The sequence below is a fragment of the Pezoporus occidentalis genome, unplaced genomic scaffold (genome assembly GCF_034315485.1).
Source record: "Pezoporus occidentalis ecotype Australia unplaced genomic scaffold, CSIRO_AGI_Poc_V1 ctg12, whole genome shotgun sequence".
In the NCBI taxonomy this organism is placed as follows: Eukaryota; Metazoa; Chordata; class Aves; order Psittaciformes; family Psittacidae; genus Pezoporus; species Pezoporus occidentalis.
The window spans coordinates 7,223,539-7,249,166 of NW_026912994.1; the positions used below are offsets into that span (position 1 = coordinate 7,223,539).

At 40.6% G+C, this 25,628-nt stretch overlaps 2 protein-coding genes across 8 annotated transcripts in view; one reads left to right on the forward strand and one right to left on the reverse strand.

Annotated features, from left to right (window-relative positions):
• Positions 1 to 6,258, reverse strand: part of SLC49A4 (solute carrier family 49 member 4) — a 66,720-nt gene extending 60,462 nt beyond the window's left edge. The window contains exon 1 of the mRNA XM_062607090.1: positions 5,658 to 6,258. Coding sequence (XP_062463074.1) covers positions 5,658 to 6,015 — 358 coding nt within the window. The 5' untranslated portion in view covers positions 6,016 to 6,258. The remainder of the gene's footprint in view (positions 1 to 5,657) is intronic.
• A 128-nt stretch (positions 6,259 to 6,386) lies between these two features.
• HSPBAP1 (HSPB1 associated protein 1) overlaps positions 6,387 to 25,628 on the forward strand; it is a 38,929-nt gene continuing 19,687 nt past the window's right edge. Inside the window, exons 1-4 of one of the 7 annotated variants that reach the window (XM_062607095.1) lie at positions 6,502 to 6,573; positions 17,866 to 17,928; positions 19,597 to 19,782; positions 25,122 to 25,306. In XM_062607095.1, the coding sequence (XP_062463079.1) occupies positions 19,644 to 19,782; positions 25,122 to 25,306 (324 nt within the window). In that variant the 5' untranslated portion in view covers positions 6,502 to 6,573; positions 17,866 to 17,928; positions 19,597 to 19,643. Of the gene's footprint in view, positions 6,574 to 13,421; positions 13,906 to 17,865; positions 17,929 to 18,373; positions 18,500 to 19,596; positions 19,783 to 25,121; positions 25,307 to 25,628 lie in introns of those variants that run through there. The other 6 variants (XM_062607097.1, XM_062607093.1, XM_062607094.1 and 3 more) reach the window with 6 other exon arrangements.

Consider the following 25,628-nt stretch of genomic DNA (forward strand, 5'->3'; position numbering starts at 1 on the left):
CATTTCAGTCAAGCACCAGAAACATCACACTTTCCCTTCTCACTGGCTCCTTGGCATTCTGCCCACACCTTACATCTGTAAGTTTTCCTGTAGGTTGTACTAACCTACCAAAACCATAATGTCTGTATAAACCTTTTCTATTGTTGAAGTCTGTAAATCCTCTTAGCTTGATCTCACCAAATTACATTACACTTAGACATCTTTAGCTGAGGCTCACACTGAACTTGACCTGTGATTTATCAAATTGGTAATATTGAAATATTGGCCACATATCTTGCAGTCATGCATCTGTGATAAGAAAAGTCTGTTTCTGAGATGATGACAAAAAGGAGCTGAAAATGTGTTTCTTCGCCACAAGGTGAAAACTTGCAGACTTCAAAGATTCACAATTTACTTACTTTTGTCCTTCTGTTAACCAAACCCCCATGTGTTTATGATCACCTGGGACACAACAGAGCTAAGAAGAGTTCCATTAAAAACTCTGCATCTTCTTGTCAGTGCCTCCAATTTATATTTACCACGATGTTGTCTGAGAGCCTGAATGACAGACAAGGACCCTGACATGCCAAGCACAATGCAACCGCTTAAGAGAAAGAGTCTAACACTCCCTAGATGAACATTGAGCAGGTGACCAAGTTCACTTGAAGTAGTTTCCCTTCTGTCCCAGTGACTCCAGATGCAAGTTAAAGAAGTCTGAGGGTCCTCTGAAAGTAAAATCACTGTTTCTATGCTTGCAGAATAAAATGGAAATCGGGGAACTTTAAATATGAAAGCTGCTACACAAAATTCTCCTTATCTATCGTGTGTACATTATTTTGTACAGAGAATTGTTATTAAGATGATTTTTATATTAGTAAAGCCCAATTTAGTACCCGTACTCAATATTCATGACTGTTTTGTCAGACTGTATTAAAGAATTTAACCTCAAAATTCCCAGATGGAAGAGGTAAGACCTATCAAATGTCTTGGAGAAGAAACCAAGCATGACTTAGGAGACAGCAATGAGATCAAGAGTTTGATATTCTGGAAAGGAATAACTAGTCACACAAAAAACAATCATGGCTTCGATAGACAAACCAGTCTCCATTAAAAATCAAAATATGATTACTGAAGTTTCCTCTCTACTTTGTAATTTAATCACTAGGATAACAATGGTATGTAAATTTAATTTCAGCAAAATAGTTACTAAGAGTGTCCCATGTGAGCATATATCATTTTATAAAACAGGACCAAAAAATAGATTGCATTTCTCTTTTACAAATGATGTCACATTCCTTCAAACTCAGTATAAAACTGTGTTCACTGTATTCCAAAAATTAATGAAAAATATCACCATTCTACTCAATTTGTTTAATATAAATTATCATGAAGTCTTTCATTCCTTGTTGCCTCTTCTTGCTTAAACGGGAACATAATGAAGACAGCGCTATATACTGCTTCTAGGTCTCACTTTGTAACTATGAACTTAATTAATAAAAAACCTCAGTGAACCAGACCCACAGAAGTATGTAATCTTTCAATTTCCAGTGAGAAATAGAAACATCCTAACAGTTCTGCAAGCTTATATTTACAGTTCCCAGGAAATGAAACACTCAAGCCACAAAACATCCATTAAACACTCAAGCATCATGTGACAAATTGTAGCTAATTTTAATCTTGTAAACAACAAGGGTCCATGCAACGGCACAATGAAGTAATTTCCCATTTAATTTCAGTCTTATTGAATCTCTAAAGGTAATTATCATTTAAACAAGGACTCTCTAATCCTATTGCTAAAGAAAACACATCAGATAAATGTGGCTCCATGGCACACTCCATTTTTTAACCTTTCTTCACTAAGAAACCAATCAACCAAGACAACATCTGTAATTCTAGTTATGGGAAAGGGTCTTCAAACCTACTTGAAAATGGTACATACTCAAAAATGAAACTCATGAACATAATTCCCAAGTTTCAACATGCACCCATCCCAGATGGGAAAAGTTACAGATGCCACTGCTGTCCTTATTACAGCACCAAGCCAAGGAGCACAGAAAGTTTCCCCAGGCATCTAAAGAAAAGCATGCTGGCAGAAGTCTCCATTCAGCTAGTGGAAGCTGGGAGACAGAAACAGGGACAAGGCTTGCTCCCCAAAGAGGAATTTCCAGCTGTGATATGTGAGCCTCAGTATGTATCTGAGAATAAACGTATTTTTGAGAATGACAAGAGCTCAGAAAAAGTAAGAACTAGCTTTCAATTTACACACCTTAGAGAAACACCAGCTAAATCCAGGCTTCCTCCAATGTTTCAAAGACCCTTTAAAATACAGTGTTAACACCCTTCAAAAAAAGTCTGTTCCTTCTGAGTCTGATCAGATATTCAAGTAAGATTTTTTGCATTTACAGCCTTGTGAAGATCATCACTACCATCCTGATGAAAATTCATGCTCAATTTCACAAAAAGCAGAAAAATCCTAAAGATCCACAGGAACATGGGCTTAAGTCAACCAAGACTGTCATGCTGCTTCTGACACCAGCACCTACCTATCAGAGTCCTTGGAGAAGGTGTACAGTCACCTGTAGTATCTTCTGCAGAAATTCCCCAGGGACCCAAAAGTGATACCTTCTACACACCTTGCTGAACCCATCAATTCCTCCCATTCTCCAACTGCACTGCCTGTGCCAACTACAAACAGGCCTCCACAAAAAATTCTGGAGACACATTTGTCAGGCCAGGAGGGAAAAGGTCACAAAGGCTAAGGAACTCTTCAAGGTCAGAAAAAAAAAAAAAAAAAACAAAAAAAAACAAAAAAAAAAAAACACAACAAAACAAACCACCAAACCAACAAAAAAACCCAAACAATTTATCCATCCTGGATCCCTTCTATACAGAACTGAAGAACAGATCATTTAGAGCTTATTTAGCATTCCTGTTACTAATAATAAACACTGCTGCCCTCAGAAGACCCCATGCTTCTCTGAGAATCTGTGATGAAATTGAATCATGCAGCCCAAGAAACACTTCTTCCAAGTAGGATTACGAACATACCAATTGTTGAATATTTAATCATTCAACTTCTAATTTGTTAAAAGGTAAATAAATAAATAAATAGAACCAAACCACTGACCAAACCCTTATAAGCAGTACTGTAATAAGAATCAAATGCACAAACAATACAAAAGAAGTTTGGTATGGAAACAGATTCATGTTTCAAAATATATAAATACTATATACTACAATGATCATCTGAAAACGAAACATGCTTTTGGACTTCATTTGAAGCATCGTAACACAAAATCAGACTTAGCTGACATCAGGCAGCTACTCATCAGTTAAATATACCTCTGACTGAAGTGTAGGACTATCTAATAACAGAATCTCCCCTCAAATTCTGACATGCATTGTCTACAATATCATACATCTGATACATGCCAAGTTCTACATGTTGACACTTCACATTTTTTTCCTGACAGTTTCTTTACTAGCTAACTCCAATGACAGATGATTGAAGCCAGAGAGTAAATTGTGTCATTTCTCTATATTCTTCTGGTACAGAAAGTAAATCCAGTGTAATAAGCATTTGTACTCCAAGCAAGTTAAACACTGCCCCTGAAAGATCAGACCTACCCAACTTTACAGCTTCAAAGCATTAGCGTTAGGCTCCTCCTGGAGCATGCATACTCCAAAGAACAGATACCCTCCCACAATGTGCCTCCAGTGGAAATGTGCCACAGGGGAGAGCTGGTTAGCAATAGCTTTCCTCTTTGTTCCATGAGGAACTAAATGTCAGGATTCCACTGTCATTTCCAAAGCGAACAGTACCACATTCACTGTGGAATCATCCAGACTCAGAAAACAGCATGAAATACATCAGGGCCCCCACAAAATCTGCTGCTGTGCAAAGAACATGCTCCAGAGCACTTAGGTACTCCTTACACATAAAGCCAATGAGGGGGATGCTTTATTTAGGCTAACAACTGAAATTTTCCCCAACAAGGAAAGCAACAAAGCAAGATCTAAGGGGTAGTTCACATCAATTCTTCAATGAACATGGAAATTAAAAAAAAACAACAAAAAAACCAAACCAAACAAAAAAAAAAACAAAACCCCAAACAAAAAACACCCAAGCAATCAGTTACACTAATGAGGAAAAACTTGTACACATTCTCATTAATACAATCCACATGGGAAACCATAAAATCCAGCAACCACATTATTAATCACACTAAAGAAACAACAAAACACCAATGTTTCTTCTCCCATGAGTTACTTTGAAACTTTTCCAGTGTATTTTTGCATGGGTTGGGATCAACTTCATAGAAAATGAAGAAATAAAAATACAGACTTAATTCTACAAGCACAGGTTCAAGTTTAGCTTTATTTCCATCATACCATGGAAAGAGTAATTCTCTGCAATGTGCAAACCCAAACAACTTACTTTAATTTTAAGATAGCTAACAACACTATTACACAGCAGTCTAGACTGGCATTGCTGACTTAAGTCTGATTGCTCAAAAGAAGACTGGCTGTACAGCCACCATGACCTAATTTGGAGAATGTATTTTCAGCCCAACAGGTTGTATTCCTCCAACACCTCTTCAGCTTTAGGAACAGCAATTCCAATTTTGAGACACAAGCCTTCTCAGATACTTTTCTCCCTGCCTGCCTTAAGTCTCCACCTTCCCCCCCTCCCCGCCCCCCATAAATAAGCTATTAATTCCTAAATAAATGGAATGAGTAACATTTAACATCAAGAACCACAAGGGTATACAGACTCCTATCTCCTGTTTAGAGGCCTGTTTAAACAGGAATTAAAAGACTAAATGCTTCTATGGGTTTAAGCTCAAACCTGCAGACACAGGTACCTGTCCTCACCAGAGTGATCCCCAGGGTGACCACAGATGAACTGCACAGGCGCTGGGCAAGTTCTCTAAAGACAATCACCATTTTCTGAAGTTTGCTACCAAAACGCAACAGCCTGAACACAGATTAGGCAACTCTTGTGATCGCCTTCTGAAATCCTGAAGCGTTAACTTCTGGTTTATGTTATTTGTCTTACGTTCTCTGTCTTTGAACCTTCCTAGTGCAATTAAAAGCAAACCACTGACTTTGCGTGCAATCTGCTTTTAAAAATGAAGTATGTCTTTCAGGACGCAATGGCTGCCACGAACACTGGCTTTCCTTGGTCCAAGCACAGGTGTTTGTTTTACAGCTGATTACCAAAAAAATATGACCCACTCCAGGTCGAGCACCCGCACAGCAATGTCTTGTCTGGAGCACATCTCCGGATCCACAGCTCAGCCACAAGGTAAAATGCCAGCATTCCTCTTAACTTTAGGAACAGCTTAAGTACCTTCGAGTGAAAGGCCTTTGATGTGCCTTTGTTTGAGCTGCGTACTGAAAATAGTACTCAAGATGCCTTTAAAGTATTAGTCATCGCCTTTTAAGACCAAGGCCAATAGCCCCGAGAGCAACTGGTGCCCCCCGGGCCGGCGGCGCCCCCTCCCTCGGCATCAGGACCTCGACGAAGCCCCTCACCGAGGCGTCGCCAGGACAAGGGCAGGACCATGGCCATGGGCATGACCACGAGCACAGCCACCGCGTCCCACCTGGCCCGGGGAAAGCTGCGGGAGCGGGGAGTCCCGTGCCCCGGCCCAGAAGCCCCCGGCCCCGCTCACCCTTCTTGTCCATGAGCCACATGAAGAAGAAGCAGGGCGCGAACCCGATGGGCCCCCAGAAGACGAGCAGGGCGATGTCCCAGCCGCTAAAGCCGAAGGCCAGGCGGGCCGAGTTCTGGATGGGGCCCCAGCTGTTCCACACCAGGCCCTGCGCGAAGCCCAGCAGCGAGAACAGCAGCAGCACCAGCCACCGCCGCCCGTAGACGCGGCCTGCCAGCGGCGCCACCCGCCGCACCGGCACCGCCGCCGGTACCCCTGCCGGACCCCGCGGCTGCGGCCGCCGCCGTGGCTGCTGCTGCTGTGGCGGCGGTGGCAGGAGGGGCTGCCGCTCCTCCGCGCTGCTCCAGCCTAAGCCCATCTGCGGGGGCGCTGACGGGGGCCCGCCGGGGAAGGGACACCCACACTTCAGCCCCCAAGCGCAGCGGCGCTGCCCCGGCTCGGCACAGCCGCATGCGCGGTCGGGGAGGGCCGGCGGCCACCTCCTTCCTCCGCCGGCGAGGGGAGGAGGGAAGCGGCGCCGGGGAGGAGAGCCGAGCCCGGCACCCGTGGGGAAGAACCCGTGCCAGCTGGCAGCCGCGGGAGGGTGCGGGGCGGGGAGCCCCCCGGGGGGTCAGCCGGGCCGTCACCCCAGTGGGATACGGGGTTCGGGCACCAGGACAGGAGCGCTGGGGGCGAGGGGCAGCTCTTGTGTCACCGGCGTTGCTGGGAGAACCCCCGTCTTGGGCCCGCTGTCAGCCCCGGCAGTCACGCTGCCACCGCGGCCCCGCCCCGCGCAGCAGGGCTCAACGGGCCGGGCCAGCTCCCGGGCCGGGGAGCGTTAAGGGGGGTGGTGCTGACGGGAGCCCGCTCGAGCCGCCCCGGAGGAAGAGCCGGAGGAGCATGGCGGAGGCAGAGAGTCGCCGTTCTGCCGCGCCGGGTAGGTGCCCTGCGCCCCTTCGCACACACCTAGCCGCGAAGGACACCGCTCCGCCCGGTCCCGGGCGCGGCATAGGGCGGCCCGGGCTCGGCAGCACGCTGCGTCTGCAGGCCGCGGGCGGGAATGGAGGAGCCTGAGTGGGGCTTCCTGCGTCTGCCTCAGCTCCTCCTCCGAAACGTTCCTCTGAGGCGTGAACCCGTCACTGTGGCGGTCGCAGAGGGCAGAGCTGGGCTGGCCTTCAGGAGGTGTGGGTACCTTACTGAAAGGAGCCACCGAAGGCTTCTGAGGGTATCCGGCCCTTTAAAGGGAGAAGTAAATTGTGTTGGGTGGATACAAATCAGCCATGCTCCTAAAAGGAAAAAATAGTAGGATTCAGTTACAGCCTGCATTGAAATACATTTTAAAATAATTCGGATGAATATACCATCATGTGGGTTACACTAAACTCATTAGAAACTATTATCATTTAAATAGATTGAAGTATATATTCATTACGTTGTGCAAGTATTTATCTGTATATCTGCCATCTGCGCTTGTCATAAAATTAATGGCTCGTTTGCTGCACAGTGCTCATCTTCCCTGAGAAGAATAGGTATTTCAGTTTGGCTGGCTTAGGCATTCTGTCACAGAGTCTGGAAGTCGGCTTGATAAATGCCTCTGTGCCGAACTGGGGAGAGCTGCACAGCAGGGTCCATACAGGCTGGGTTTAGATCCAGTGGCAATGTTGCAGTGGTTGCTGTGCTAGGCAGCGAACAACTGAATTTCACATGTGGTGTCTCCCCAGCAGCTTTGCAGCCAAACCCATGCACTCCCATAAAATTCTTCCCAAAACATACGGACATTGTGTTTTGTTTAGCCCACACAGCTCTCTTTGCTAGACTGAGGTTCAAATTGGAAGTTGCACTAGAGATGCAAAACGGAAGTTTGTACCAACTGAAATCAGCAGAACTATAATCAAAAAGAAAATGAGATTTTGTCTAGAAAAGTTCAGAAATTCCCCAGGAAAAACAAAATTCATGCATAGTTAAATAACAGATTAATTACAAATTAAAATTCAAGCTTGCTGTGTACAACTGTAGGGATAAAAGTACAGTAAAAATAAAGGATAAAATTCGAATCTGGCCATGACCGAGGCATATTTCAGTAGTACTTTGGAGCTCCAAGTAAAATTAATTCCCTGTTTACTAGGTCTTTTTCATGCATTACCATCTCAGCACAGTTTAGCCCATGCCAAAATGTCCTTTCAATTTAAAATGGCTATGTTACTACTGTAAGTTATTTGGTGGCATTGTGCCAAAGACAAAGTGCTGTCATTTGCAGAAGTAAACAAAGTGAAAAAATACTTCTCTTTGAACATTTTTCAACTAACTGTAGTAAGGGGGGGGGAGGGGGCACAACAGGAAGGGGTTTCTTGGTTGGTCTTGTGGCAGGAAGTAACTCAGGTAGGGCTTTGCAGTGTCCTTTAACTGCAAAACTTGCCTCTGGCCTGCAGAGTAAAACGAAAACTTGAATATAAGGAGGATAACTTTGATAACATATTCAAGCACCTCATCTTATGATGGGTTTAAAGGCATTTTGACTCTTACATGGGTCAGCAAGAAAAAATTATGAGGAGCAGTGTCAAAAGAAAGTAGCTGTCAAAATGGGCTCAGAAAATCTAGATGTGTTTATTGTTGACTTGATAATGATTTAAATAACTTATTTTAATTGCTTGATTTGAAATCACTCCATCTTTTCATAGCTTCACAACCCATATGTGTGCTTTTCAGTCATGGCCTGACCTTTTCTATTCCAGCTATTTAATTAACACAGTGTAATATTCTGCGTGAATTATTCTTGTTTGCAGGATATGGTACCATTTAAATTTGTTGATGTAAAGGAGCAGTGCATTGTTGATAAATTGTTGGAAACCAAATTAGCTTTATCTTGCAGGTAGCTGATTACATTATTTCACTCATGGGTATAATACTTCTCTAAATATGCTAATTTCTCTTTGTGTGGTGACATTTTTACTGTTCTCATTATTGACATTTGTAATATTTGGGGTGGGGAAATCTTTTTTTGCTTTAACCTCATTATAATGTAGCTAAAGGTATTTGAATATTCTCAGAAAAAAATGCATGTGTATTCAGGCAAGTGGAAAGGTTGTTTTGTCTCCTGGCCCAGAACTTTCATGCCTATAGCAGGACCTGATCCTAAATGGTGACGCAGAAGCCCATCCAGTTACTAATTGCCCAACCATGATAGTGTATCTGTTAGTAGTTGCCTCCATTTCAAACCTCAAAGTTTTCAAGGTGATTGCATCCCTGTATTTGTGCTTATCTGCCTGTGTCTGGCCTAAAACTTTCTAGAATTCAGCTTAGGAGGAGTTGTTGGCCTAGAGCTCTGACAGACTAGTGAGGATGGATAAAAATTACATAGCTGAAGCTGTTATTGCTGCCAAATGCTCATCCCATCCCTGAGGCAGGCCTGGCTGATCCACTTATGAGTTGGCACCTAGACTATGCTGATTTAAGCCTGGCTTATTAAGATAAACTGAAAGCTTTGACAGGTTTGTTATAACCTTGAGGCATCTGGAGAGTCTAATGCAGCTTAAACATACCTATCGTGATGGTGGAGTTGAGCAGTTCAGGAGAGTACCCCCCCATGGTGCAACCCCCAGTTCTAGTGTAGTAGGAAGTGCCATTTGCTCTCCAGTCATTAGGTTTTAGAACAAGTTTGCTCTCCGTGTGACTTTCTTCAGAGAGATTCAGTGAACTTTGGCATCTCCTTGTTTCTTACACATCTTCCAACAACTCCTAACTGACATAATGTGTAAAATCTTGTACTTTCTTGTGTCAACTCAGATCTTGCGATCTGGCAAGTAGCAATAGCATACCCTATGAAGGCTAGAAGCATTTTGGCGCAAAATGGGCAGGACCTAAAATTCATTCAAAGATCCAAAAGTGACATTTAGCTCTAATTCTTAATATTCCTTCTAGCATCCAAAGAGTGGCCTATTTTCCAGGGATTTCCCTCAACTCCAGACTTCAGCTGGAGTTGTGACAATGTAGTTTCAGAGCTGCCATAAAAAGCACTAGTGTAGCAGGGAGCTGCAATGGTTCTCTACACCCTGTCTAAAACAACATCTTTGAAGGTAAGCCTTTGAGGTGTGAGCAAGTCCCATTCTTCCCTCATCAAGTTTTGACATTCATTTCTTCTTAGTTACTTAGGAACAGGTTGCTCAGGATCTGCTGTGTTTTGGGCTTTATGTGGGCGTCTTCCAATCTCTGCATTCAGTATCTTTCAGCATCTTTTCTTGCCTTTTTCTACTGAGCGGTAGGCAGACTTCCAGTTCTAACATTGGACAGCAATTTCCTTGAACTTCAGCAGGTTTTACAGTGCTTCTTTCTTTTTTCTAATATCAACAAGAAACAAAAATACAGACACATCTTCAGCTTATGAAAGTTAAACAATTTCATTCTTAAATTCAAGTATCAATGTTATCCAATGGGCATTCATTTATAGCTTTTGATTGCAGGCTGTGTAATGTTGCAAAGTGACCCTTGTAGTGGAGATGATTAAAGGTTTGTGGTAAGTCAGAGCCTGTTGCCAGGTCCTTTAGGGAGATCTGGGGTTGCTCGTTTTTCTTATGGAGTTTACCTTTGTGGTTGGGCAATGAAAGACATCTCAACAGATTCCCTGTAGACTATGCTGTAGGTTCTTTACTGTAGCTCTCAAAAGGCATATGCAAAAGTTACACCTGTCTTGGGCTTTGAGTACATTTAAAGCATTTTGTAATCCACTTCTGCTTGTTCTGCTATTCATCGCTTGCTTCATGATGAGCAGATTAAGATTGTCTTTTCTGTGAGTAGGAGGTGGAAGTTGCATGGTATCTTTTCTCCAGACTACTGGAGAAAATGGCTACTTCCCTACCTCACTTGGACAGCCTTCAGGCTCAGTGTCTTAGGTATTTTAGGGATACTACGTTGGAGCTCCAAGCTCAGCAGACCACGGTCCCTGTGTTCTTTCATTTTATTTAAAGCCAACATGTTCAAGCAACTGCAAACAACATCAGTGGAGTATTTTGCATCCCAGAGATTGGTTTCCCTGTATTCCTGAAAGCCTGAAGATGGTGAAAATGAATTGAGTCGCATGAGGGTATTAGGCTTGAGTTGGGAACATAGGGTGAAAATCTCCAGCTGTCTCCTAGGGCGAAGGCTGCCTCAGTGTAGGTCTCATTTTCTCCGATGCCAGCAAGAACAGCTGGTCATATTGCTCTGGTAATGGTCTGTCTATTGGGTCTCTGGTGAATGTGATTTTCATTTCTTATCAGACTGTGTCATTGCTCTTCTGTTGTCTTACGTCAAAACAGCAAGGAGTAACTTAATTACTGCTCTGATATAATTAATGGTATAAGCATCAAGGAGTTTGTTTCTGTTGGTCTGGCTAGTCCCACTTGGCTGCCATACTACAGGTATGCTGTGTGCTTTCCAAATGAGTCTGTCTGGATAGATGTTTGGGATCAGATGCCTACTGAAGACGTAATGCTCACAAAATGTTTGTCTGTAATTCTCTACTATGTAATTCTGTATAGAAAGAAGAGGCTAAATTGATTATCTGTGTCTGTGCTTTTCTGAATGTGGGCATATATGATTTTAAGATTAAATTATCCTGTGCTTTGTGATCACAGAGACAAGATTCTCAGAAGTAGATATGGTAGCACGAGATTTTATTTCTGTTAGAGTTTTTCAATGAGGTAAGGCAGTTTGGATGTCTTGGTATAAAAGTGCAACTTTAGTCTTTTGTAATTTTATTGTTTTGCAATAAAAAAAATCAGAAGCTCATTTTAGATTTCTAAGTGCCGGGTGCTTTTGAAGACAGGATATAGAAGACATTACTGCTTCTGATACTAATACTGAATTAGTAAATGGTTGACAGAGTGACATTAATGTTCAAAAGGAATCTGAAAATATTGAAACTCGTCTACTGAGAGGACTTTTCCAGATATACTAATAGGTTGACAAATACTGAGTTCTAGTAAATTTTGCATATCGCAATAAGCTTCCAAAATTCAAAGCAGCAGCCCAACTATGGTTTCTTCTAAAGTTAAAGGTCACCTTCAGTCTCCAGAAGAGCAGGTGCAGCTGGTTAGAGCAAGAGTTCATGCACGTCTGAGTGGAGTCTTGGCCCTAGATCTTGGGCCTAGATCTTTTCTGATATTTAGCTCTTGGTGTTTGTAGATATTCTGCAGGCAGTTGTTATTTGAAAAGAGAAGCAAAATCTCTGGAGAAGATGGTAGAGATATGTTGACATCACTAGCAGCAGATTGTTGTATCATAAAGCTGTGAAAGAAGCTTCTATGTAACAAGTTGTGCTTTTCCAGTAAAAAATTAGTTTATGTTTTATATTAAAAGTCAGAATTAACATTATGAAATTTTAAGGTTGCAAATTAAATTTGAAGAGCTTGGTAGCTCACATTTTGGTGAGCTGTATTAAGTCAAAAGTATCTTTAGCTCTACATTATGTCAAAGCAAGATTTTACATTCTTTATGTGAAACCCAAGATTCAAAACACACACTGTTAACAGTTTTTCACAGACAGATTTCGTGTTGCTGCGTGAGAACCTTTATAAAGAGAAATTGCAACTTGAAACAAAGGGTAAACTCACTTGTTTTACCCATGTTGAAAGAAATGAAATTATGTAAACAGATGGAATAGTAGCTATGCTTTTTTGTTCAATATTCATATAATAGTGCCAGTCCCATAATCTAATACCCTGATTGTGCACATTGGTTTTTGTGCACTTCAGAAGCTGTTCTGGAGGTTCATATGGTGGGTCTCTCTGTTTTCTTTCAGTGCAATAATTTATGTAAATCAAAAGTACTTATTTTATTCTTTTAATGTATAATTTCATTTTGACAATTATACCTCTGACTCAGCATTAATCATAATTTGTATCTTGTGTATTATAATACTGAACAAAGTGATGAACACTTCCATCATAACCCCTTTGTCAATCAAATTCAAAAGGCAGTTGTATTAATGACTATTTGTTACAGCGGCTTATGGGAAAAAAATACTTTTAGAATCCTGTTGACTATTTACTACAATAGCTTATCGGAAAAGGGTGCATTTTAGAACATTACTATTCTTTTGTTGCTGTCATTTTGAAGTTCTTGTCAGTCAAGTTTGCAGGATAGTGCAACAGTAAAGTCATAAATGACTACAGTTTCTGACAGAATTTTATATGGTGCATTCATCAATTTAAGAGTTGTGCATTCATATTTACTACTAAGAAGGAATAGAAAAAGAAATAGAAATAAACTTCACTTACAACTTGAACAAATTATTTTTTTCTTAGAAATATAGTTGTTAATTCCCTGATGTGCTGGTTGCTTTGCCTTCAACCATAATGCTACATGAGTATTAAGTTTTGTATTAAATTTCCCACCTATTAAGGAATGTTGTGGGAAATACGTATCAGTGCCAGTGCGGTACTGGGAAGAAATGGGTTTGCTACTGAATTTCCTCAGCAGCACGTGGGTATGATTTACCACAAACAGACAGAAAGGTGGAATTGTAGCAGCCTAGCTTAAGGAAGAACAGTCTCTCCTTTGGAGAAACTCTTATATCCTGGTGGAAGGTTTTGGTTAAAAGCCATAGTGTTTTCCTTCAAAAGAAAATAAAGTGCCATTTATCCAACATGAATTTATCTGCAGTTTTGTTGTGTTTCACTGTGCTTTTGGCAACTTTGACAAGAAGAAGATACAAAGTTCACTGGAAATACATTTAGTATGACTTCTGTTGGTTGTACATATCCTAATTTTCTTGTATTTGGGGGAGTGGGAGGGGGTATTTCAGATGGTAGAAGATGCTTGCATGAGCTTTGAGGACAAGGAGAGAAAGAAAAACATTTCTACTAGGGGAGACTGGAGGAGCTCATATCATTCTGTATTGTTCAGTAGCTGAAAAGGGACACAACTGTCTTCTGAAAGTGTGCTAGGGGACAGAAGGAGAAGAGACAACAGGCAGAAGCTGGCCAGTGTTTCAGGAAGAGCTTTCTAGGAAGAGCCCTAGGGGATTTCAGGAGGTATTTCATAAAGGTACGCTTGAGATGATACACTGTCACTTAGAGCAGCAGTGGGAAGTCCCTCCCAGTGCTGTATTCTGGGCTGGGCCTCTTATTCCACCCCTAAGAAGTCTGTCAGCTATTTCCTTTATCAGAAGGACAGTTTGAGGTTTGAGGGCATAGCCCACACTCTTATCTTGTTTCATGTCTTGAGTCACTCAAGGCTTACTAGAAAAACTGTGAGATGCTCAGCCCTGCCACAAGAGGACAGGAAAATGAGTGTAAATACAGGTTCTTTGGTCTGTTTCTTCTCTTTGGAAACCCCTCTTCCATGGCAGCAGATGCAGAGGGCAAGGAAGAGTGTGTTAACTTGAGGCTACCGAAGTAAGCTTCAGGTGCCAATCTTACCAGTGCAGACTGATCTATGCAACTGCTAACTATCTGTCAGTAGCCAAAATATTTATGCAAATCTAGGTTAGATGCCCCCTGGCTATGCTGCATCTGCAGTATTGACATTTCTGGAGTAAAAAATTAATAGTAACAGCAATAACTGGTCAGGAGGTGATACCTAGATGTTCATGTGGTATATCCTGAAAACTACTCCTGTATATTTCAGGTGCATTCTGTTTGCTCAGAGTAGGCTGATTATAATGCATAACATTGTAATCACATGCCGATTATTTAAAATTGTTATTTAATACAGAGAGTTAATGTACTGCAAAATCATTAAGAATGACCTCCAAACCAAGTCATTTGTCTTTGGTCTGGGGAGTTTCCCCATCCTTTCCACTATCTTCTTTTTACCTACTCCTGTTTGTTGGTTAGTTAAAATTTTGGAGGTTAGTTGGTTATTTTAATAACCTGGCTGCTCTGTATTAGTGTATTCAAAATTCCAAATTTTGCTTTTAACTTTTTTTATTTTTTGTAAAGAAATAAGGATAATGAAGCATTACAGATTTACAAGAAAAACAATTTCATGATTCTTATACCAAATACGTTGCCAGGATTTCCTTGTACTCCCTCTTTCAGAAAATAATTTTAATACCTCTTAATTAAATCTCATATTTAAGCAGCAGGGTGTTTTGGCAGAAGCCAACTACCACACAATAATGAACTCTTATAAAGTGCTAAATTATTTTAAATGAATGACAGTACACTTAACTTTTTAATGACAGTACATTAAACTTCTGAACAACTCTGATCAAGTCCACTTTTCTTCAGACTGCCTGCTGTGCTAACTTCTTTATTCCCAAATCCCACTCAGTTATTCAGAAAAATTGTTAATCAGAAACATTAAATTATTTTCTCTCTTACAAGCACAAAGTCTACTGAAAAGTACTTAGCCAATTCATTGCTTTTCTTTTACTTGCCCTCAGTGCTGAGTCTGGATGTGTCTTCATATTTGACAACACACGTAAAGACGACTGGAGACCTTTGTTTTTTTTAATTGGAAGATCTCCATTTCACAATGTGTTACCTTTCTACAGAACACCTACCTTTCTCGCCAATTATATAAGCTGTCATGGTTGCAAAACTCAAGCTAAAATTTGGTTTGGTGTTTCAGTTCCTGGCTGGATTCTATACTGCCTTGTGTAAAGTCAAAACGTGGCAAATTATTCCTGCTTCCTTTTGTACTGTGAAGGCACATCATTTGTTGAGCCTGATAGAAGGAACTAATTTAAAGTATTCCTTTTCTCTTTTGGGTCAGAGTACAACTGAGAAAATGAAGACTCCTGCAGAGCTTTTCTTTCAAAGGGAATACGCATTTCTAGTCTCTCCTGCTACCTGATCTCGTGTAGGAATTTGATATGTAATGCCCAAGATGTGCCATGGACATTTTGTTTCTTTGCAACACTTTTGTTTTTGTTTGTTTTTAATATGCCTTTTACTGATAAACATCTGTGTCCAAACTGTTAGCCCTTATACATGCTATACCACCTCAGGTTTTGCCTATTAATTATATCCATTTCAGGTTAGGAGATACTGAGAAGCAAGAGCCTAGCTTATGAGGTCTCTGTGAAGCTATGATAATAACTAAGGAAAATATTAACGATGATTTTACATTACACATTTTTCTGCTAATCTGTCTTTCAAGAGATGTCTTCAGATATCTCTTCTAATTACTTTTCACTGCTCCTACAGCATATCGTTCAATCAGAAGTCTGTTGGTCATAAGCAGAGTTCTCCAAATTATCATAATACCTATTTGATAACAGAATATGGTATTTACCTTTCATTGTGTGCCTTTTCTTTAACAGGCATTTAGATGTGCATGACAAATATGGGAAAATAATTATGTCTAGCTGACTGCTGTTCTTGCCAAGGAATACATAAAGCTGAATCAAGACACATCTTCACACAAAGTCAGCAAGAATCCCCCCTTTGTCTTTGGAGAAAAGCACTCATGTTCATTTATCTAATGCTTTACTTTTTCTGAAACATTTCAGACTTCACTGCTGATTGTATCATATGTATTGTATGTGATTATATGTATGTCAGAAAAGGTATACTCATTTAACAGTGATTTTAATACTGTTTGAAGATAGGAATGATTAGCATCTTATTTAAACAGACTGTCCTCTTTCATTGTTTCTAATTTTTACAGGGGAGTAGGTTTACAACTGAATAAAGCATGATGACATGACAAAAACCTCCAGCAAATGTTCAGTAGAGTAGATATACTCAGATAGAATGTACCCTGAGCAAGTTTGCTGACGCTACAAAACTGGGAGGAGCAGTTGGTACCCCAGAGTGCTGCCCTGTCATTCAGAAGGATCTGGAGAGGCTGGAGAGATGGGCAGAGAGGAACCTGTTGAAATTCAACAGACAAGTGCAGGGTTCTGCACCTGTGGAGGAGTCACCCCTTGCATCAGTACAGTTTGAGGGCAGATCTGCTGGAAGGTAGCTCTGCATAGAGGGACCTGGGTGTCTGGTGGACAGCAAGTTGTCCATGAGCTAGCAGTGTGCCTCCGTGGCCAAAAAGGCCAATGGGCTGCATTAGGAGGTGTCCAGTTTCTGGCTCCCCAGTACAATAGAGACATGGAGTTCCCGGAGCAGGTCCAGGGAAGGGCTACTAGAATGGTTAAGGGTCTGGAGCATCTCTCCTATGAGGAAAGGCTGAGGGAGCTGGGCCTGTTTGGCCTAAGAGAAGAAAAGGCTTATGGGAATCTGATCAATGTATGTAGGTATCTGAAAGGTAGGTGACAAGAGGAGGGGGCCAGGCTCTTCTTGGTGGTGCCAGGGGATAGGACGAGAGGAAACAGGCATAAACTAAAGCACAGGAAGTTCCATCTCAATATGAGAAAGATCTTCTTTACTGTGAGAGTGACTGAGCACTGGAATAGGTTGCCCAGGGAGTCTGTGGAGTCTCCTTCCCTGGAGGTATTCAGGAGCCATCTGGACACAATCCTGAGTAATGTGCTGTAGGTGACCCTACTTGAACAGGGAGGTTAGACTAGATGACCTCCAGTGGTCCCTTCCAGCCTCAGCCATTCAGTGATTCTGTCTAATTGTGGGTTTTGTCTGGCATTTGAACAAACTCTTGTATGAATTTATACAAACTCTTGAGCTCTGTGCTTCCTACAGTATATTCACTGGGGTTGCAACCACACCTTTTAAAAGCACAATATGCATGTGGAAATCACATTAGAAAGCCACACAGAATCAACGCTTGGTTTCAGTGAATCTTCTTGTTTCTCTCAGTAAAAGTTCTGCTTTCAGCAGATTGAACTGTTGACTGAAGTTACAGGATAAACCTGAAGCTTTTGCAATGAAACTCAGCTTTACAAAATACTCAAAAAAAAAAAGCACGAATTTCTTGCATTTCTTTGGATTTTTATATTCTAAAATAATTAAATGTACTGACCTTAAAACAAAAATGATTGAGTAGTCAAAAAGACAGCCATTTGGTGATAAAATTGGCCTAAACAATAGAAATTTCATTTTTATGAGTTGAAAAATCTGAGAGGAATGTAAAGGCCAGCCAGCTCCGTCATCATGAAAGCTGCCTCTGTATGATACTATAATTGCACTGCTTAAAGACAGAAGAAGTTTTATAAACCCCCATAGGAGTGTTCAGATCTGGACTGAGTTTTGCCTTAGTCTTTGAACAGTGTCACTGAAAAATTATGCTCAGCTTTAAACTCTTACCATGCCTACAGCCAGCTCCTGGTATCTTCACTAGCACATGCTGTTGTGTCTGCAGATGGTCTTTCTGCCTTACCTGGACTTACTCCCTTTAGGTGTACTGACCTATTGCTCGGAAACCCCTAGAGCCTCCTTCTGGGGATAGAGAAGACCATATGGTAAGACATATGGTCCCCATGAGGCCTCCTTATGTCCGGGTTGTGCAAGTTGCTGGAGCGTGAGACTGAAGGCCAAGAGTCGTAGACATCTCTGTGTCACAGCAACACCATCCTGTCAAGTGTTGCTCTGCACATGAAAAGAAACGTGGAAATGTGGAAAAGAAACTCACTCCTGTCATCTGCCTTAAAGAAGGGAAGCCACTTAAAAATTTTATGTTCTGTGAATCTAAAATAGCAGAGGTGCTTAGTTTTAAAGCTTCAGGATGGAGTTTCATGAGTGAAAGGAGAGAGGGATTCAGTTTCCCTGGAAGTCCATGGGAAAAGGGACCTCAGCCCTGATACCTCCCACCAAATTCGTGTCACGATAGCAGCTTAATTTAGAAAAGTGAAAGTACAGCTATGCTGTAGTATAAACCCTTTGGGACTCACAAAAGTCACCAAAGAGATATGGCATGGAGCATGCACAGGGCTCCTCTTATTCCTACCATTTGCACTTCAGCATGCATGTATTTATTTTAAAGTCTATGTTTGGAACAATCCTGAAGAACCCTCATTGGTGCCCTTGTTCCCAGTGAGTCAGTCTTCTGTGTTTCCCCCAGCTGGCACTGCAGGGCTGCCCTCTGTGGGACTGGCTGTTTCTCCATTACCTGTCCCACCATTCGCACACAGGGAGAGCACCCAGAAGGAAATAGGATTTTTTTCTCCTGTACTGATTTAACCCATTGTGCATACCAGACCATGATTGGACTCCTAAATAAAATGATTGAATTAAGTTTTTTTTATTGTAAATGAGCTGCTAGGAGTTATGGGGAACCAGATGTATCAGTTCAGTATGTTAAATCTTAGGTATTACAGGGATACAATTTCTGGATGAGTTAACTTCAGTAGAGCTTAAAATAATGAGTGGGTATTTTTATGATCCAGAGTTGTAGTGCACTGCTTCAGCTCTGTGGAGCTGTTATGTGTTGAGTTTGGTTTTTTTTTCTTTTAAAATGTTTTCCTTCTCAAAATATCCCTAAAGAAAAGTTGTCCTGAAAGTGCTGAGTTTATTCAGCTTGACAGTTTCAGTGGGGCATGTGAACAAAAATGAAGTAAATGGAAATCTTGGGTTAGTTTAGGTTTTGGATTGGCACGATAGCCATTTTCTAAAATTCTGTAGATGAAAAGAAAATACCTGCTCTCTAGGTTATGCTGCTGTTCCTTGGTTTAAATTGAATGCATAGGAACCTGGTTTTCTGTCTCTGACACTGAGTTACACTTTTTGGAAAGAATCCCATGCAGGAAGACTGTTACTCATAAAATTTATGTTCTCTAAACTCTTGGACATTATTTGTAAGGATTTTTTATTGCTAGCCTAATCCTAAGCAGTTTGGCTGCAGTGCTTTATTGCCTAAGCTGCAAGTGAAAATTCTAAACACATGCCTATTTTTATTTTTTTATTACATTTTATGTGCTAATACACCACTTTAATTTAGTGTAAGAATGTTCTTTCAGTGTTTGCAGTAGAAATTTAAAAATATCTACAAGTGTAAGAAAACAACATGAACAACACGTTCTTAATGTTTCATGTGCTGTGGTAGGGTGGTGGTAGGCTGTGGTAGGCTGATGGTAGGCAGCACTTCATGTATCATAAATCATCTCTCTAAAGCCGTTTTTTTCTTTACATAGGTGAAGATGTCAAGCCATTTACTCCTGAGAAAACCAAGGAAATTGTGATGTCTCTACAGCAACCTGCAGTCTTCTGTAACATGGTTGGTGACTGGCCAGCCCTGCACTGGAATGCAAAATATCTTTCTGCTGTGTTGGATGGAAAGACAATCCAGTTTAGGCTAGGCCTGAAGACCATGGGTTTAGGTGAGACTGAAGTGAATAGTCATTACACATTACAACTCTTTCTCACTTTCTGCAAGTCTCTGACTCTCCGTTATCATTTATTTTTAGGAAGATATGTGGTGGGTAACACTAACATACAAGAATCAAGCATTTCCAATCCTAACCATTCTATGATTCTGTGATCTCAGTGTTCTTTCCTTGTTTTGTACTGTGTGTATTTGGTTCTGGTCTTAAACATGATTCAGTTGTTCATGTGACCTAAGTTCCCATATCTGCAAAGTACATCCTGAGTACATTAAAGAATTAGCCAATTAACCAGTCTATCTTGGGGGTTTTTATCTGTCAAATGCTGATAATTCTCACCTTTCTCCAGAGATTTTGTAAGGCTGTGATGGTTTTCAATACTTTAAGGTACTGTGATGAAAGATGCTATAGAAGTATAAAGCATTAAGAAAATCACTTGACACCAGTACAATAATTTCACCTCTAACTCTGCAGATTCACTCAGGTATCTAGGAACATGCCATGAGAGAAAAACAATTTTTGCACTTGATTTTAAATACTGCAACCAATGTCTGCCTGCAGTCACACAACGTTAGTCATAGTCTATCCATGGACAGAGTTTCATAACAGCAAGGGGAGGTACAGGAAACATGCTCCAAGGTGGCAGTCTGCTAGCCACTTTAGAGGTTATGCATTGCTTTATTTTTGCGCCCTGTACATCCTTTGCCCTCCCAACCACATACCAAAATACATTTTGCTGTGCACTTTCTCCCTTTTCCCTAAAGTATCTTGTCTCCCTTCAGTCTTTTTTTTTTTTCTTTCCCTAGTCTTCAGAAATGTTCAATATAAGTCATGTTTTTAGACCCCTACCTAGCTATTTGTTCTGTACTCTTCTAATCTTATTTAGTTGGACTACCTCTTTCTTGGAATGCAGGGCCTGCAGAAGAGACTCTACCAGTTCATATGGAAGTGGTAGAATTTCATCACATTGTGTTACTTAACAATACTGTGTGAAATTTGCTTTCTTTACAGCATCATGACCATATTATTTCATGTTCAATTTTTGCAAGAGAAGTGATGAAACACAAAGAAGTAGTAGAGGGAAAATGTGCGGTGTTTAGGATTTCAAAGCATTTTACCATCACAGTTTAATGATTCCTATGCCATTCCTGGGAAAACAGATGTTGTTTATTCATTTTCTACAGATGGGATAACTGAGGTGTAGAATTAATGTTGATACACATCTTAACACCAACATCTCTATAGTTTAACAAGGTATCAGCCAGTTCTTGTACTACATGTAAAAGGCATCCCATTGCCAATAGGGAAGACATTGCATATATGTGACATTTTTCTTGATACCTGTTATCTCGGTTGTAATACACAAAGCTTACCAGGTAAAAGGGTAGTTTTGGTCCTACTCTCCATTAGTAGGCACTTTTTGAGAGTCAAATGCTAATGTCAACTGGGAAAGCTTCTGATGGGATTGTTGGAGTGTTACGTAGCTAAGCGATGGATTGATGTTACCAAGTAGATAAGAGTCATCACATAACAATAACTTGCAGTCACTAGGGATATAAAGTGAATTTAAATTGGAACTTGTATCTGGAAGTTGCATCTGTCTGTATTTTTGCTTTTTTTTCTAAAGACATCAATCCATAGGCAATAATCATTTTTCTCCAGGAACTCCATTATATGCTAATGTGAGCTAGAAATGTCTTCAAGAAGATGGGTAGAGCCTTCAGGGTTTATTTTGTAACTGAATGAAACCAGTGATGTTATAAAAAATTTGCATTGTAAGGATATATTAGTCAAGCCATTAGCCAAGCCATCTCAGAGTATGAAATAATGTAATACATTTTATGTGCCACTGTCATTTGGAAGATGGCTGATCTCACTCTTGCATGCTTAACATTGTTTTTTAGCGAGGGCCTCCCTTTCTTAATGTTGTTGCTAACTTTCCCAGATGAAACAGAGGCAGTGATGTGGTTAGAGAAAGCAACAGGAGAATACAATTAAAATTGTATTTTATTATTTATAGGAATATTTATCCCATGTTTACAGTAGATTAATTGCCCTAAGACTAGACAGGACCAGTCCTGCCACTGAGTTGGAAACAGCTACAAGAAATAAACTGTTGTGCTTGTAGGTGTATTTTGGCTTGAGAGTTTCTGAGATTATTTAAGCCACAGGGTTCATATGGAAGCTCCAAAATTATTTATGACCTCTTACTATGACAACTTCTTATCTTTCTTTAGTGCCATATCTGCAGCATGGGTGGGCATTCCCAAATATTCTTTAATGTAAAAAAAGTTGCAAATGGGGCAACTTGGTTGGAGTTGCTTGGATTTTATATTTGCTTTTCTTGATAGTTTAGAAGCTCTGGAGGCACACGGAAGGCACATTTGAAACATGGAAAATGTGGGACCCAGGAGTATTATCTGTGTGAATTATATGTACCTACCTAAGTTTGTGTGTTTGGTAGTGTTCTGTCTGATACACAAGTTAAACAACATGTGTTCATAAGAGGGGAAAAAATACAGAGGATTAAGTGTTGACAGAGATAAGATACCTCCAGAGAAGAGTACCAGTGTTCATTACACAAACAATGAAGGTGCTATTAATCAGGAAATCCCTACCCATCTAGTTCCAACCACGCTAAAAGATTTCTTTTTCTGAAGTGAAATAAAGGTACGAAAGAAATAAAGGTACAGAAATAAAGCTACAGAAGTAGTTTCTGGTGGCATTATAGCCCATCTTAAATTTCTTTTCCAACCTAAACAATTCTTTATGAATTGTTATAAACAATGATTTAGAATTTAGATCATTTAGTTCCAATCCTCTGCCATGGGCAGGGACACCTCCCACTAGACCAGATTGCTCCAAGCCCTTTCCCACCTGGCCTTGAACATCACCAGGTATGAAGCTTTCACAACTTCTTTGGGCAACCTGTTCCAGTGTCTCACCACTCTCACAGTAGAGGCTGTAGACTCAGTAGCTGAATAGGAGGCTGAAAATACAGTACAAATATCATACACTGACAGTTGCATAAAGCTGAGATTTGAGGTGTTTATTGGACTTGGACGTGGATGGCCAGTTTTCTGGTTTGTTAATGTGTCTGTGCTTTGTTATAGTATTAAATGGCTATTTCTTTCTTGGATTATTCATTTAAATATTTTTAATTCTCCAGCAGCTGTGAATAGACATTTGGTTTTCTTTCAAGCTTAAAGAAATGGAGGAGACATTTCACTTGCATTCTTACTGGAGCTTTAGAGTATTTCCTAAGGCTGTTATCCTTTCTTCAGTACATTGCATTGCAATGTATATACATTGCAAACAGTCATTCTGAGTGGAACAGAATTTGGCATCTCTCAGGACCAGACCTTAACTAAGGAGGGGAGCTGCTTCCTCGGAAGAGCACTTCTTCCCTCTCTCCCTTCTTCTCTTCGGTTTGAATATGTGGTATTAAGTGGGAGAGAGGAGGACTGTCATGTCTTCATATACCATGTCATCAGACATCAGTGGTAACTTTAGACTTACATACAGAGATTAATCTACAATTTATCATTTATGAAACACCTTAATCTTTCAGTCATTAAGTGTTAGCAAACTGGTTAATAATGTTCTTGCTTTCAGCTGCCCATTGCTAACATTTTCACCCTAGTTACAGTCTACAAATCCATTTAAGCAATCTGTCTAGATTGCCCAAATATGTTTTATATTTCTTTTTCTATAAGCACCCACACCTTGGAACGGAACAAGTTATAAATTAAACCAAGAATTCTGTCCTGAGAAGATTGCATCCTAGAAGATACTTTTGCTTTTCATAGTTGGATTTATTTTTTTAAAGCTCAGAGTGAAACACCCTGTGAGGCAGAAAGAGCATATTTCTTGCCTTTAAAACAGTTGCTCCTGAGTAATCTTGGATAAAAGGTAGTGTTCTAAGCACTCTTTGTTCTCATCAAAATAATACAGATAGTGATTGTATCTTCTACCTAATTTTTCCATCAGACCAGCTTTTAGAAAAATGATGTGCATTGCATTAATGACTGGCTATCAGGAGAGGGCATTGGACTGCAATACAGACAGGGAACCAGATATAGGGGGGTTTGGTTATGGCAGGTGATTTATATGTCTTGTATTCAGTTCTTAGGGAGCCCTTTCCACACACAGACCCAGGATACAGGTTGCTGAATAGTGCAGTTTATCTTACATTTTTAGTTAATGAATTTGATAATGAGGTGAAGGAAACTACCGCCTAGGCTACTACAATGGAAAAGGGCAAAATGATAGTGACAGAGGTCTGTAAAAGCTGTTTTTCCAACCAGAGAGAATAAGAACAAATGCATGACTATGGGAATTGCTGCAATAACAAAAAGAGAGAAATGAAGAATGAAGAGCTGCTGCTGCACAACAGTGAAAGGATTCCATTTCTGAGCAGCTCTATGCAAGGTGTACAAGGTTAAATTGCAGTCATTGTCAAGTCATGGAGGCTGCAGTAATTTTTCCCCAGTAGTGGTTACAGTACTACAGTAAAGTAGTATTTTTTAACACTGGATAAGTCTTTTTGAAGCTGACACAGTTAGCAGCTGTGGGAAATGAAGATCTCTGATAATCCACAATTAAAGTATGCTGTGATGTGGGTGACATGGGTTATCTTGCAGACCTTCCAAGTGACCTGACCATGAGCTGAAAGCTCTATCAGTAAGCCTGACGAAAGCATGACGGGAACAAAACACTGCTGACTGATAGTTTTATGTCTGCCAAGGAACACCACAATATGCTTTTGTTAGTGTCAAATGAAAAGTAAGGACTCACAGCATTTTAGATAGATCATTGGCACACGTGTGGCTCCATAATTTGCTTCCTCCGCATTACTGTGCTGATTTTGTTAATTGCTTTAGGGAAAGGGGAAAATGAACATGCCCGTCTACATAAATTCATGGAGACAGAGTAAAGGGTACACAAATACTTGTGTGCACATTTGCAGCTCACACTTAAGAAGGGAGATGAAGAAAAGGACAGGTTCTGAGTTGTTTAGGGAACTTGGGCATATTATTGAGTTACTGTGCTGAAGGGTGCCTTGCACATGAACAACAGTAACTGTTGGTGTGCCTTTACCTTACAGCAAGTTCAAGGTAACAGCCGTTCACTTAAGCCTTAATGAAAAAAAAATAGTCTCAGACTTATAATTATGAGTTCGGTGATGAGAACCATGTTACTGACCAGAGTCAAGTCACCTACTCCCACTCAGTATCTCATGTTGCATTATCCAGAGCTGAGAGAGAAACTACATATTATTTTTACTGATTCTGGGCATGCTTGTGTAATATTTGGCTTTTCATTTGTTGCTCTAGTTCCCCAGTTTGAAACCAGGTGTAGTTATGTGAAGGCTACACTTGAAGAGTTTTTGGCTTGGAGTTGCGGGCAGCCTTCTTGTCTCTCTGGACCATTCAGTTGTTACGAATTCTCTAAATACTGGGCTTATGCTGACTACAAATACATTGCCAGGATATTTGAAGACAAGCCAGAATTTTTCCAGGTAAAACATTAATATTATTTCTTCCTAATTTAATAATTGCAAGCTCTCTAGTGTAGTTTCTGAAACCTCTACTGCTATCTCCTCTCTGCTCCTTTGGCAGTTTATTTTAAAAATCTGAAATAAAAACCATTGGCTCTCAGGCTAATGGAGAACTGGTAGCAAGTGGCAGCCATCTAAGAATCTGGGTCTCCCTTGTATGCTTAAAAAACCCACCACAAGTGACAAAAACAACTACCAGATTGGCAGTGTTGCCTTCCCATTTAGCTCAGCATCATTTTGTCACTGGGCAGACATTGGAAGCACAGTCATGTGTGTGACCTCT